General features: G+C 38.3%; 1 protein-coding gene across 4 annotated transcripts in view; it reads right to left on the bottom strand.

Moving 5' to 3' along the window:
* herc3 (HECT and RLD domain containing E3 ubiquitin protein ligase 3) overlaps positions 1-14,696 on the bottom strand; it is a 38,919-nt gene extending 24,223 nt beyond the window's left edge. The window contains exons 1-11 of one of the 4 annotated variants that reach the window (XM_085276617.1): positions 14,571-14,696; positions 11,313-11,663; positions 9,577-9,736; positions 6,811-6,887; positions 5,815-6,036; positions 4,549-4,640; positions 4,065-4,195; positions 3,335-3,486; positions 2,455-2,528; positions 1,712-1,836; positions 1,486-1,545 (exon numbers count right to left, since the gene is read on the bottom strand). In XM_085276617.1, coding sequence (XP_085132743.1) covers positions 1,486-1,545; positions 1,712-1,836; positions 2,455-2,528; positions 3,335-3,486; positions 4,065-4,195; positions 4,549-4,640; positions 5,815-6,036; positions 6,811-6,887; positions 9,577-9,736; positions 11,313-11,535 — 1,316 coding nt within the window. In that variant the 5' untranslated portion in view covers positions 11,536-11,663; positions 14,571-14,696. Of the gene's footprint in view, positions 1-1,485; positions 1,546-1,711; positions 1,837-2,454; positions 2,529-3,334; positions 3,487-4,064; positions 4,196-4,548; positions 4,641-5,814; positions 6,037-6,810; positions 6,888-9,576; positions 9,737-11,312; positions 11,664-12,842; positions 12,938-14,570 lie in introns of those variants that run through there. The other 3 variants (XM_085276616.1, XM_085276618.1, XM_085276619.1) reach the window with 3 other exon arrangements.
* Between the last annotated feature and the right edge of the window lie 83 nt (positions 14,697-14,779).

Genomic DNA, 14,779 nt, shown 5'->3' on the forward strand with positions numbered 1-14,779 from the left:
CTTCCTGTGCATGGATGTGCTCTGAACAACTGCAGCAAATCCCACAGCTGTACCTAATAAAAGGAGATACAAATACAGTTTTTATGGCTACATTTTTGGGAAGGTTTTCATGTTATTAACTAAGGCAGAAACTAACATTTATTTCCATTTAGTCAGACAATTAGTACAAGTCTGTCCTCCTGTATTTCATATGCACTACTTACTTACTTTATGATGGATGTTACTATTTGTTTTACCTCCTGTGGCATTTCAGTTTTTGAAAGATTCATTTTTCACGCATGTGTCTGTGAGGCCTTTTTTTCCAACCCGGTGACCTCTACAACTCATTCCCAGGACGCGATAAGTATCTGCTGATTAGTTTGTCCTACATACATCATGATGTCAACACACAGGTTGATGGACTCGCACAGATCTCGCTAACCAAACAGATAGCATCTTTCCCAGGCCTGACAATCAGCTGGATAAGATGATATGCATTGATTTGAGGGTATTTGACAGAGAAAGTACATCTTTGTGAGTTGATCACACGGCATGCGTTTCCTTCATTTATGGCACACACCTGAAGGGCTTAAGAAGTTACTCTGTGATGAATCTGTACTAATAAAACGCTAACAGATCCTTCTTGTTTCCTTTTTTTTTTTTAAACCTTTGTTGGGGACTGTGGTGCCCTTTTTTGTCCTAAAATACTGGGAGAGTTTCTGTGGCAGCATTCAGTGGAAAAACTGCAATTTTGATGTCGAGCGCGACTGCAGTTTGTGCCATCTGTCACCTGCCTGAACCAAGGCCAAATATCCTGAGCATGTGCTATTTTTGGCTCAGCACAGTAGCGATACAGACGTAGCACACGTGCAGCACATAATTGTACTAACTATTTTAAATATGTCGTGCCTGTCTAACATAAATCATTGTCACATTTTCAACCTGCAGAAATCAAACACTTCTTCTAATAATAACACAGACAGTGACGGAGAACGAAGAATAAAATATCTGGTCATAACTTGTCATCCAGATGGTATGCATGCATCCAAGTTTTGTTTGGCAAATACTGACTAAATCCTGCACTATTAAGGTGGGAACTTAAACATTTTTATCACCTCTTAATTAATTATTTCAGCTCTTCTTTACACTTCGCATTTTGGTGCTATATCTTATTAACTGTTAAATGTTTCCTCCTCAAGGTCAACACTGTCTTCTTTTTCTTAAAGGTGAAAATAAAATTAAAAGTCTGACTTAAGTAAAAGTAGCAAAATCTAATTTATATGAAGTACCTTTTCTAAAGAAAAAATATCTTGTCTATGTAGATTCACTAATACTCTTAGCACTGTAAGCTTTTAGAAAAGCTCTTAGAAAAATGTAAGCTCAGTGGTGTTTTGTCTTCCACTGAAGGTTTTTGCATTAATACATGCAACCGTGCTCCAATATAAAACAAGTCCTGACTGCACTATTTGTGTATTTCTCATATTGATGCAGGTGAGGTCTATGCACCTTTGGTCCAAGAAGCTGGCATTCCAGCACGCCGTCGACGACAGCTGAACTATGACGTCACTGTAAACGAAACACACATTACAATGAAAATGTAACGGGGGAGACTTTCCAGTGATTAAAGTGAATTAAGCTCTGTGTGTATTTGTGTAAACCAATTATATATGAGTCTACATTCTATCTTATAATCTAAAATATCTGACACAATACCCTTTTATCGTTGGCTTACTTTGTGATGCTAGAGTCTGTGTTGTACATCAGTTTCAGCCTCAACGAATTCAAACTTTCATAATTGATTGGTGAGAGACTTTTGCCAATATTAATCACTCTGAAGTCTTCCGAGGGGACAGAGGTCTGTAGAGGGGAAGACAGAGAACACATAACACCACTGTTACAAACACGGAAGACTTTGCTTTGGTCCTTTGCAGTCTGTGTGGGAAAGTTTGATCTGGGTTGCGTCGACAAAATAAAGAGGCCACGCCTGAGATGGAAATGTTTTGGCTAAGCGCTTTACATCTTTATCAGCCTACGTTCCTGACAGTTTGCTTGAAAGTTACATTTTTTTAACCAGATAAAGGCTCCAAATACAGAGTTCCATCAACTGAACTGGTTAAAGCTGAGACATTAACGCCACCCTGTGGTGAAACACTAAACCTAAGTAACACAGACATGATTGCTTGGAGTTTTTGGATGTGATTGCTTAGAATTATACAGCGTGCTGCAGGAAACTAAGAAGCATATGTGTGTCACATACGGTTAATCATTTTTTAATTCCTGATGGTTTTTAGAGTACATCTTTGATTTTCAGTTTCACATTTCTCTATATTTTTAACATGAAAATAAATAACAAAGCATTTATGTAATTCATGAAAATTCAAACAAACAATAACAATGGTAAAACTGGAAGTAAGTATATATTTTTAATTTTAAAAAATGTGATATTTTAGTATTAATCTTTATGAAATCACATACCTGCTCACTAGAGTACAATAAGAAGCTATGGTCTCCTCCACAGATGATTTTGGTCACGGTATACTGTTTTGATTCTAATTAAGAAACATAAAAAAGAGATAGACACTGAACATAATAACAGGGAATAAAATATATATATTTCACACTTTAAATCACTTTAAACTGCATGTGTCTGTAAAGATTCCTCACCTTGAGAAAAAAGATGATACACAGTAATGAAGGATAAAGAATAATACACTGTGGAAGCATAAAGCAATCATAAAGCATTTGGCTCAAAAGCTCTTCTTTGTGCTATTTCAATTTGATATACATGGCAGAATAAATTGTGTTCTTGCAGTCTCCTTACAATATATATATATATTTTAAATCTCTGCTGTGACTCACACCCCCTAGCCTACATTACAAGCAGATTGCAGGATGATTTCTGGTAAATCCAACAGAAGACACTGCTGTGCAAATACAAGCTGTTTTGGCTGAATACCAACTATCCTCTTGGTTGTTTTGGCAACAGCAACTGGAGCCAAATCAGAAATACCTCCGCAAGACAGTGAAGCAGCAGAGTCTAGCTGGACACTAACAAAGCCCACTGTATCGTTATCAGTCTGTTCTTTCTGTTTTAAGACTTCGTAAATTGTAAATTCTCTCAAAGTTCTCCATTGTCTTCAAGGAAAAAATCGGAAACAAGGTTCCCAGGACCATAATGGTTAGGCCAAATAAAACTGTAACATTCACAGCTGCCTGCCTGGATTTCCACTGCAGTTACCAGTAAAGGCACAAACAGGAAACATGTCTAACAAACGTGAGAAGTGGGAATGAGGCACTTTTAAAAAGGCATTCGGTCACAAGCATATAGGGACTGATCGGCAAGTCCTCTGCTTACCTCTTCTATGGAATTTTCCAGTCAGGAAACTGGCCTTGACAGGAAATGGGCTTCTGGCATCCCCCAGTATTCCTGTTCCCAGCTGGCCATGGCTGTTACAACCAAACGCATATACCACGCCAGAGGAAGGCACGAACGCCAACGTGTGGTGCCTGGCAAAAGGAAAAACCACGAAATGAAGAAACTCAAAAAAGTAAATTTACCACTTTGATAGTTACACATTTACAGCATTAGATATGCAGTTAACATTATCAAAGGTACCTTACAGCTCTCTGATCTAACATGTTCAGTTTAGATCAGTTGTTTTTGCAGCAGATATTTTTTAATTATTACTAATGTTTATATTTTTTTTTAATTTGGATTCTCAAAGAGAAGTTTTGTTCTAACGGTCAAGAGGATAAAAGAAATAACTGAGCAAAAAAAAAAGATGCAACAAATGTCTGTGGCTGGAAGCAAAACAATCAAAGCTATTAACATTTAAGGGACAAGGTAACTTTCTATAAGTCTTTTCAGTATTCCTTTCCCATCAGGTGTGGAGAAAATACTAAAACAAAATAAACAAAAAAAACACACACCATACAAGAGAGTTAAAACTGCGGCTTTTTGAGAGTCAAAAAAAAGTTTAAGCTTCATAAACATAGACTTTACTCCAGTGTTGTTTTACTTGGTTCCATGAGATCGTATGGGTATAACCAACAAAAGCCCTCTGTAGGTTTATCAGAGACAGTACCTGCCACAGGTGATTTGGGACACCTCGGTGCCCATGAGCTCCAGCACTCGTCTAGGTAAAAGCTCACTATTGGTGGAGCCGTGACCCAGCTGACCCCACGAGCCATCACCAAACGTAAACAAGCCGCCATCCTGCCAGGAAGAGTAAACACACTGACCTTTTCCGTGCTTTTTTCCATTTAAGAGGGAAACTTTATGCATAGTCTTGCACTAAAACACTTATGGCACACGTTAGGTGGTAGATTAAGATAAGATGGGGTTAGACCGTGTGGTTGGAATAAGACTCAGTTTTTAACTCTGTATTAACAGAGTGTTGTGTAAAATAATATAAATCTCTTGCACCAATTTTTATGGCAGCTAAACAAGAACGACCTAACAAAACAAGACTTTATAATATCTGGTTGCATAATATCTGTTACTAGAAATGGCCAAAATTAAACATCCATATGTAAAGCATGTACAACACAGTTAAACATAAATCATACCTTTGTCAAGGCTGCTGTATGTTCATCTCCACAGCTGATGTAAACAACTTTCTGAGATCTCAAAAATTTGATGTGGCATGGGACGGCACGATCTGTGGAAGGCGACAACACACGAGCAAGTCCACACTGTTAAACACACGATACGATATTATCACAATACTTAACGCACGATACGATATTATTGCAATTTTTTAAAAATATTTTGCGATATTCAGATTCTGTACATAAAGGTAAACTTTATCAATATTTATTTTATCTAATATCAAAGTCTCACACTCAGTCTCTCATTTCAGTCAGTTTTATTGTTGACAAACTGAACGGTTTGTATTACAGTCTAGTCCAACTTAACTGAATGCAACCATCTGGTACAATTATAGCTATTCTGAACTTTGAAATTTATGAAAACTATGCAGCCCCTTCAGCAACTGAAGAATTTGAAAGTAAATTAAAACAAAATATAATTTTACATTAAATAAAAAAGTTTTAAACTTAATTAAAATAAAACATGTCTTAAATTAAAATAAGTAAACTGTCATGTTTATTGCGGCCAAAAAAAAAAGTTACACACATTTGGACAGTGAAGGAATGTCAGGATTCTTGCTCAGAAAAAGGATCAACATGCTCTGAAGTCAGAGCATGTTCCAGTCCACAAAAACTTTTTTTGTAACAAAATATCGATTTCTGCTGTCCCTGTATCGATACATTATTAGCAAACAAAATATCACAATACTACACAGTATCGATTTTCCCCCCCCCACCCCTACAAATAAGCCACACTTGTTCAGATTTTTTCTATTTGTACCATCATGAACTTTACAATTACCTGCTAATAGAGGCCTCTAGAGTCTGAAATGTAGCTGCTGGGTTTTTTGCAGTTTCTCTATGTATTGCTCAGTTTGAATTTGCTGAGACGTCCTTTCCAGGGAAGATTGTGGCATTGTGTTAAGACGTGAATGCTTCAGATCAGAAAGTGCCAAAACGTCTGCTTTGATAGCGGTACTCACACTTGACAGTCATTATTAATTATTAATAGTACCTAGCTGTTACTTAACCTCTAAAATATTATCAAAAGAGTACAGGTGTACTTAGTTTTTCACAACACCATGTGGAGTACTGTGAAAACCTTTTTTTTTTTCCAAGCGCGAATAAATTGATAAAAATGTGAGACACAATATTACGTAAAGATTTATATAATTTGCATGAAGCTCTACACTCTGCATTATATCATATAACAGTCGCTGTTCTTTCTAACCAGGTGATTATTACCTTGTTTATCATTAAGGCCCAGTTGTCCAGCTCTGTTTTTGCCCCAGCCAAATACAGCTCCAGACAATGAGAGGGCAAAACTGTGGTCTCCTCCTGCCGTTATTTGTGCCAAAGGAATTCCTGCCAGAGACTTTAGAGGATGAGGGAACAGCTTGCTGGGCTCTCCTTTCCCCAACCCGAGCTGCCCGCTGGTGTTCTGGCCCCATGTGAACAGCTGGCCATCTGAGAGGAAAAACGCACATCATGAACTTTACCTCACATCAACACCAATAATGAACACAAAATACAGGGCAGATGTCTGTTTTATAGAGTGGCTATATTTAGAGCTGTTACAGGGTGTGGCTCAGACCTACATATTGCCAAAACATCAACAACACCAAATGTTTTCATTTATAGCCAAACTTAAATCAAGTCAAAGCTTACACCAAACATAAATAAATACACAACTTTTCAGGCTGACAGATAAATCACAGACCCCATTATCCTGTTAGTATTAATACATGAAGCTATGTGTGTTTAGCCCCAAGAAGCTGTGGTTCAACATCTGATCACATTTCTTTGGACAAAAAACAGTCAATTTAAAATCTCCCATAATGCAAAACCATTGCATTTTCTCAAACTATGCTCTCCTCCCTTTGCAATCACATATTTTAATGAAAATATTATGTCTTGAGTCCTAGTCATGCTAACCTTGATGCTGATGGTTGACACTTTGTTGTTACATTGATAAACACACACACTTGTTCTCCATCATTACTGCCTGGTGATTGCTCGTAAAACAGCCTTGACCATGTGCAAGTTTCACTCAGATCTGACCAATACTGTTAAGGCTTAACGCTTCTAGTGAACTGTGGACGAGCGGATAGATGAGCTAAAATTTAAGAATTTATGAGGGTTTTCTGATGCCATACATTTCAGCTCGATTGGACACAGTTGGGATCCAACATTCAGATCGTGAACAGTGATGAGGTGTTATAAAGAAATTGTCTTTCACACCTCTAGAAAGTGCGATGCAGTGCTGATTCCCACACATTACTTGAGAGATGCGATGGTCACACAGTCTTTTGACCAACCTAGGATAAATTTAAAAAGAAACAAAAACATTTGTTTATCAAGCTAAAAAATACACATTTAAAACATTTCTTGTTTAAGTAGATGATGCATGAAAAGGCTGGGAATTCCAAATAATGTCAAACCTGATGTCTATTGTCTTAGCTGATTATAGGCCAATCACAACCTTCCTAACCTGCCTTTTTCAAAAAGTCTTGAAAGAGTAGTTGTAAAACAGCTAACTAATCATCTGCAAAGAAATTGTTTATTTTAAAAGTTTCAGTCAGGTTTTAGAATGCATCAGATTGCAGAGACAGCTTTAGTGTAGGTTACAGATGGTTTTCTTATGGCCACTGATGGTAGATTCCTGTCTGTGCTTCTTCTAAACTTCGGTGCAATGAGGTTCGATGACCATAATTTAATTACAGCGATTAGAGCATGCTGTAGCTATTCAAGGTGGTTCGACTCACATCTATCTAATAGACTTTTTACTTGCTATTTAACTTTTATTTATACAGGTAGCCCCATTGAGACTCAACATCTCATTTACAAGAGAGATCTAATTCAGACAAACTTCGTAAAATTATAACACTTCAATTTGTTCATGTTAATTGGGAGTCCTCTTTACACACAAAGGTGAATTATGGAGTTCTACAAGGTTCCACACTAGAACCAGTTCTGTTTATATTATACATGCTTCCCTTAGGCGAGGGGTGTTGAAATCCAGTCCTCGAGAGCTACTGTCGCGCTCCTTCTTCCGACACACCTGAACCAAATGAATGACTTGTTACCAGGCCTTTGCCAAACTTGATGGCATGCTGAAGGGGTAATCCAATCATTTGATTCAGCTGTGTTGGAGTAGGGATGGATCTAAAAGCCGCAGGACTGGAGTTGGACACCCCTGCCTTAGGCAAAACATATATTTTCACTCCTATGCAGATGATGCCCAACTTTATCTATCCATGAAGCCAGAAAACACACACAACTTAGTGAAACTGCAGGAATCTCTGAAAGACAAAGACCTGGATGACCTATAATTCCTAAATTCCGCTACAAACTAAGGTTAGCATACGTGGCCCTAAAAAAAAAAATCTTAGAAATATGTTACTATATGCTTACTCTAAATGGGATTACCTTGGCCTCCAGTAACACTGTGAGGAACCTTGGAGTCATTTTGACCAGGATGTTTTTCAATGCACACACTAAGCAAATATATAAGAACTGCTTTCTTCCTTTCGTGCAATCTCTTTCTCAGATTGATACTGAAAAACTAGTATTTATTACTTCTACGATGCAGTATGGTAATTATTGATCTCCTAAAAACTCACTGAAAAGCTTCCAGCTTTTCAGTGAGTTTTTGTCATGAGTACTGACAGGGACTAGAAAGAGCATATTTCACCCATACTGGCTTCTCTTCACTGGCTCCCTTTTAAATCCATAATAATCGGGTCCCATTTTATGTTAAAGACCTCATAGTACCGCATCACCACAATAGAGCACTTTGCTCTCAGACTGCAGGCTTACTTTTAATTCCTAGAGTAGTTAAAAGTAGAATGGGAGGAAGAGCCTTCAGCTTTCAGGCCCCTCTTTTGTGGAACCAGCTTCTAGTTTGGATTTTGGAGACAGACACCCACTTTCCTTTTCAGATTAGGCTTAAAACTTTGCTTTTTAATCAAACTTATAGTTAGGGCTTGATCCAGTGATCCTGAATCCTCCCTTAGTCATGCTGCAATAGGCCTAGTCGGCTGGAGGCTTCCGTGATGTACTGAGTGTTTTTTTTCTCTTACCATGTGTTTTTACACTAATCTTCATTAAATCATTAGTTATTAATAATTTCTTGCGCTCTTCCACAATGTGTCTTTCTCATGTCATCCTTCCCTTACCCCCAACTGGTCGAGCCAGATGGCCGCCCCTCCCTGAACCTGCCTCTGCCTGAGGTTTCTTCCTGTTAAAAGGGAGTTTTTCCTTCCCACTGTCACAAAAGCGCTTGCTCATAGGGGGTGATCTGATTATTGGGATTTTCACTGTATTACTGTAGGGTCTTTCTCTTACAATACAAAGTGTCTTGAGGCATCTATTGTTGTGACTGGGTGCTATATAAATAAAACTAAGTTGAACTGAATTATGAAAGGCTGCTGCATACAAAATACTGACTATTAAACTATCTCGCTGAGTATATGTTTACATGGGGCTTCTTCTCCTCCACTATAACACTGAGGTTAGTCTGAGTAACCAATGGATTAACAATGAAGATGTCACTGTAGTTTTTCTTTCTTTTTAATAATGATTTTGTGAGCATATAGATATAAATATATTTCTGATATATCTATTTAGTCTTAGTCTCTTTTGTCTGCTTTCTTCCCCTCATAAACTTTCAGTAAATTGTCTATTAAAAATAAAATTGTTTGTCAGGGCACTAATTGCTTATTCTAGAAAACGTTTTGCAAACCACTTATTACAGTAAAATCCCATTTTCCCAGTATTTGCATGTGAAAGACTTACAGGAAGTCTGTGACTAACAGTTTTCAAATAGGCTCTGATAAACCTGTCTACGTCTGCACGCTCTATGGACACACTTAGCTGTGGCAGTGGCCAGATGTACGCTGTACAAGTAGGTGCTAGGCTGCTGGTAAGTACTGTAAGTTTTCCTACTGGCATGTGTAATTCTGTGTGGCCAGGCTAAACCCTTCTTCCTATAAACTACACGGGCACCTGGGAATTCGAACAGTCGTCTCTGTGGTCCCCAGTCCCAGCTGTCCCCCATCACCAGCTCCCCAGGCAAACAGTTGACCCTGTTCATTCACTGCCATCGAATGCCCCCGACCGCATGACACCATCGCAATCTTTTGGGTATCCAGAGCCCCAACAACCTCTGTGAAGAGATGACAGGTCTACAGTAGAGGTCTTTTCATTACTTTTACTCTTTACCCATTTGTTTTTCAGTTATAAGTCTAAATATTTTAAACTACATGCTATTTATTATACAAGTATTTATTGTACACAATAATACAACAGATCCAAGAAACATAATATACACATTTCTTCTGAAAATAGTATATTATTAACTGCACTGAGAAATGCTGTGTTGAAGCACGTGCAAAAAGGATGTGTGGGTGAGACTTTGCAGTTGGTGTTGGTGGTATTCTGCTAAGGACCAACTAAGGGTTAGCTGCTTTAGACAAATTGAAAACTCAAAATAGTTGATAATGTGGTTTTAAGTGAGGTAAGACTATAGCATTTAATCAACAATCAACATTTTTAAGCTTGTTAAAAAGATTCAATAACATAAACATAAAATGATAAAGGCCTTATAACAAAAATATAATTATGCCAAGTTGGCCCAGCATGTTATACAACCTGTGAGATAACATCCCAGAATCTATGCAGTGTATCTAACTAAAGATGTGGATGGACATACTTCAAATAAATCTGTGTATGATTTTTAAGGTCCAGCAATTCTTGTATTTGTTCAGGGCTGTTACAAGTTCACCCACATGCCATAACAAAGAACATGTAGAACACATTTCCACCCACATAATACCAACACAGACCCATCATGTCTGCAGTCACTACCATTTTAGGAAAAATGCCCAAAATGTGGGTACACGAATCCTTTCTGTTTCATGTCAAACTCACCTAATGATGCCCAATTCCAGCATACAGTCATGCTGCTGTTACATGAGTGTCTGTGCTTTTTTTAAATCCTCAGTCATCCTGCTTCCACATCAGATAAAAACACAACAGCCACTGAACCTGCTAAGACTTGCAAAAGACATTTCACTGCATGCTCAGTCTTTGTAACTAAGCATCAGGGTATTTTTCTTCTCCCATATAAAATATTATTGGTGTCCACTAAAGAGCTTTCGGCTTATACTAAAGGAAAATAACCAGGTCTGTGATTTCTTTAAGTTTTTTGAAAGTGGAGTTTAATTTATTCCAGTTTAAAATTAATTATTATTTATCAAATGGCTGAGGAAAAAAAACTTTATATAAAACTTTCTATTATTTGAGGCAAAACATAAAACAGACTCTTTAACTCAAACAACTATGTGCAGACCAATCTTGCTCGTGTGCCTAATCACTCATCATAGATAAGTTTTAACCTTGGTTATGTGCAACTAAGTCAGCCAAACATCACTAACGGCCCAGAATTTCACCATCAGCCCATGCCCATTTGTATAACTACTTTAATTGATTAACACTTTTATTTAAATGTAAAAGATGCAAAATAACGAGCTAGGTTTTTAATACATAACTCCACTATAGTTGAAGAACAGAATACAATTTGACTTTTTTATTAGACCATCAATTCACCTCCTGCTTGTGCAGCCAAACACAGACAAAGACAAATCATGCCAAATCAGTCCAAATTCAGGCACATGCTCAAACATACTTGCTATGTTGTTCACCAGGGTGGTCCAATCTGGTGTTTCCAATTTAGAGCTTACCTGGGGAAGTCCCTGCTTTGTCATGACCCAGCTGTCCCCAGCTGTTAGAGCCACATGTGTACACACTGCCATCATACATAAGAAACACAGAGTGTTGGCTTCCACAGGCGACCTCTTTCATTCCCCTGCCACTGAACACATGACAGTTCCTCGGCTCAAACACAGGGTTCTTCTCCACACCAATACCCAACTGCCCATCCTTGGCATTCCCCCAGCACAGCATGTTGGTGAAGGGAGAGGAAATGAGCACCGATGTGAAGAGGCAAAGAGAGTGACAGCCAGATGGAGGAAGACTATAATGATCAAGCTCGAGAGCAGGCCCGCTTTCGCCTCTTCATGTAAATTCCAACCCTAGAAGCAAAAGAAACAGCGTGATTATGCATATTTCTTCGTAAGGAGCTGATTACTTTGCTCCATATGTGAACTCTTGACAGTTTTTCAATTAGGGAACAAGGACGGGCTCGGAGGTTGCTGTGGGTGTGTGTGACAGTGATGTAAGCATGATGACAGAGGAACAGGCAGTGTATTTAAATAAACCCTGTCAGTGTAATCCTGGCTTAAGCAGCTCCAAGCAGTCCCGCCTTAATGTCCAGCCTCTTCTAGCACAATAATATTACCAACTGAGTAAGCCAGAAAATACACAAAAGAGAAACGGGCCAATAGAGAGTATGCTTTACCTCACAATGTCCCAAAAACGTGACTTTTAAATATTATACATTTTCACTGTTTAAGGTGTAAATCGTAACTGGGATAAACGCCATATAAATATTTTTTATTAATACTATGAGTTATATCATTACAAGTATAACCTATATTACAACCCTGCAAAAACTAAACTGAATCACCTCTGAAAAAGGTGATTCAGAGGTGATTCAAAAAACACCTCTGAAAACAGTTGTGATGAGAGGATGCGGGCACATGTATTAGAAAGCACTAATTTACCTGGGAGGGTGGAGGAAAATATAGGGAATGGACCAAAAGCCCAGGGTGACCATCCTTATCGCAGTTAGTAAACATTAACTAAATGTTACATTAAATAAATATTAGCTATACATTATAGCTTTGTTTAGCATGCTATAGCACACCAGTCTTGGCTGTGAGTTGCTCCCGTGTATTACCAGTGCGCTATCATTATTATTATTATCTAAACACTGGTAGCTCGATGTGAGATACGCTTAGCTGTATATTTAGCTGTATTTTAAGTGTCAGCGGCTGCTTTATCGTTTGTGAGGACCAGCACGTTAAGTCAGGTTAGCTTCCTGACCCGTGCTGTGTGTACATTACAAACACATCCTGCAGCAGTGGCTAAATGTCCCCACTGACATTACCTGAGTAAGTTTGTTAGCGAGCCTGACAAACCACACAAGCCGTTATAGTTAATAGCTAACTAACGTTCGCAGGCTAAAACAGCGCTGGCTGTCAGTCTTATAGCTAAAAAACAGAGACCCGCTGGCTAGCCGATGAACACAACCTAAGCACAGCGGCGCTGTTTTACAGCTGGGTGGTGCAAAATTAAAACAGTGTGTTTACCTTGACAGATGCATTCTGAATTTGGGCGACTGGTTTCGGTTCATCAGCCCAGAAAACAAACGAGGAAGTGCCACAGCTGCTTACGTCACTAGACGTTATGGGCAGGAGACAATGTGATTGGTCCGCCGAGCATGGGGCTCTACCAATGGCTGTGTCCGAATTGGTGAATGCCTACTAGCGTAACAACAAAGTCCGTGAACATTAAATCTATTGGTGTGGCTATTTTATTTTCCCAATATTTAATACTTTTTTACAAGCTTTGTTTAAAATGGCGGAGGCTCTTAATTTTAATATCTGAATCATGTCAGCATCCCGTCAAACTAAGTCTTTTAGGTGTTATGTTTCACGTTTGTGTTAGGTATTGGAAGGTCCTGTGATGTTTTTTATGTGAGTGAAGTTGCCCCCCCCCCCCCCCCCCCACCTTCTTCAAATCCAACAAAAGTGGTCCACAATATGTACGTCTCCCACAGTGTGTGTCTGACAAGGTAATCAGCAACACAGGGGCACCACAAGGGACTGTCTTTTCTACTATTTGTTTATAATGGAGCATTGTAAGGAAAGATAATTTCCCCTAGGGATCAATAAAGTAATATTATTCTAATTCTGATGTACTGTCTGAGTACTTGTGTATACATTTTCTGCAGTTTTATGTATTTATTTCTACTTTTTCATTGCAGGAAAACATTTTGTTTATTTCACTAAATGTATCTAATAACAGCGTTATGCACATATCAGAACCTTGACATATGTCAAATTTTGAGGTTTGACTTTTTTTTTTTTTATCCAACTCATCCTAGTTAACGACTTATCTTCCACTTTTACCCCCAGGTATGGAAAGAGTTTGACACACTGGCTGTATCCCAATTCAGGGTCTGCAGCCTTAAAGGCCGCATTTTAAGGCCAATTACGTCACAGCGACACGACGAAGGCTGTCCCAATTCAAAGGCTGCTCGAAAATGCGGCCCTCAAATGCGTCCTTCATTTCATTGAATTTTAAGGATGTGGCGGTGGACTCCGTGGCCCAACATATCCCAGAATGCATAGCGCGGCAGTGGGTGTGGATAATTTTGCCGGAAAAAATACGGCGGAAGAGGGGAGGCCGAAGAGTAAACTTTTAAAAGTAAGTACTGAATATTATGTTACTTATTTATGTGCGAATGTTTAATAACGAAGAACATTAAAACATTACTGTTGGCCACATGTCGGCAAAGTTATGTGACATTAGCGATGTTTGTACTAACTTGGTTTTAAAGCCGTAACTTTAAAATATACACCGTTCAATTGTTGACGTTAATCTTACAGAGAATGTGATGATTTTATGGATATTTAAATTAAGCACTGAGACAATTTTAGTAATGCCAATATATTAAAAGAACAATATTTGTCTCTCATATATATAACACAGTTATATATACAGTGTCAAAGAAACCTGTCTTTGAGTGAAGATTTAAGGTGACAGGAAATATAAATAATATAAACAAATGCAGCTTGAATCTTTACTGAAGCTCAGTATTTGAAACAGAGTTCATTCACTGCTGTAATAACTAATAATGATTGAAATTATAACTTTAATATTGGCCATATTATATTTACATTACCAAAGTGAGATGACTTTAGTCTCATGAACAACATTAGCTAATTGTTATTTACTAGCTAATCTTAAATGACTGTTCAGTACAGAAGTGAAGCCCAATAATCATGATTTCACAGTCAGCCTCAGATACTTACCAAATCAAAGCTCATGTAGAAACAAACAAACAAATGAACAAAAGATTTTCTCCTTCATTTCTGTCAAACAAAGCTGTATGAAACGTTTCCAGCTGTTAGTGTCATGGTTGCTAGGCATCCTGGGCAGCGAGACGGAGGCTAGACTGTCCCATTTCACAAGCCTCTCACTTCCGGCCTTTGAGTACGCGGCCCTTGTGGGCCATTAAGGC

The sequence above is a fragment of the Mchenga conophoros genome, linkage group LG6, assembly GCF_057382185.1.
Source record: "Mchenga conophoros isolate Kocher_MC1m ecotype Shallow Benthic linkage group LG6, M_conophoros_male_GT1.1, whole genome shotgun sequence".
NCBI lineage: Eukaryota > Metazoa > Chordata > Actinopteri > Cichliformes > Cichlidae > Mchenga > Mchenga conophoros.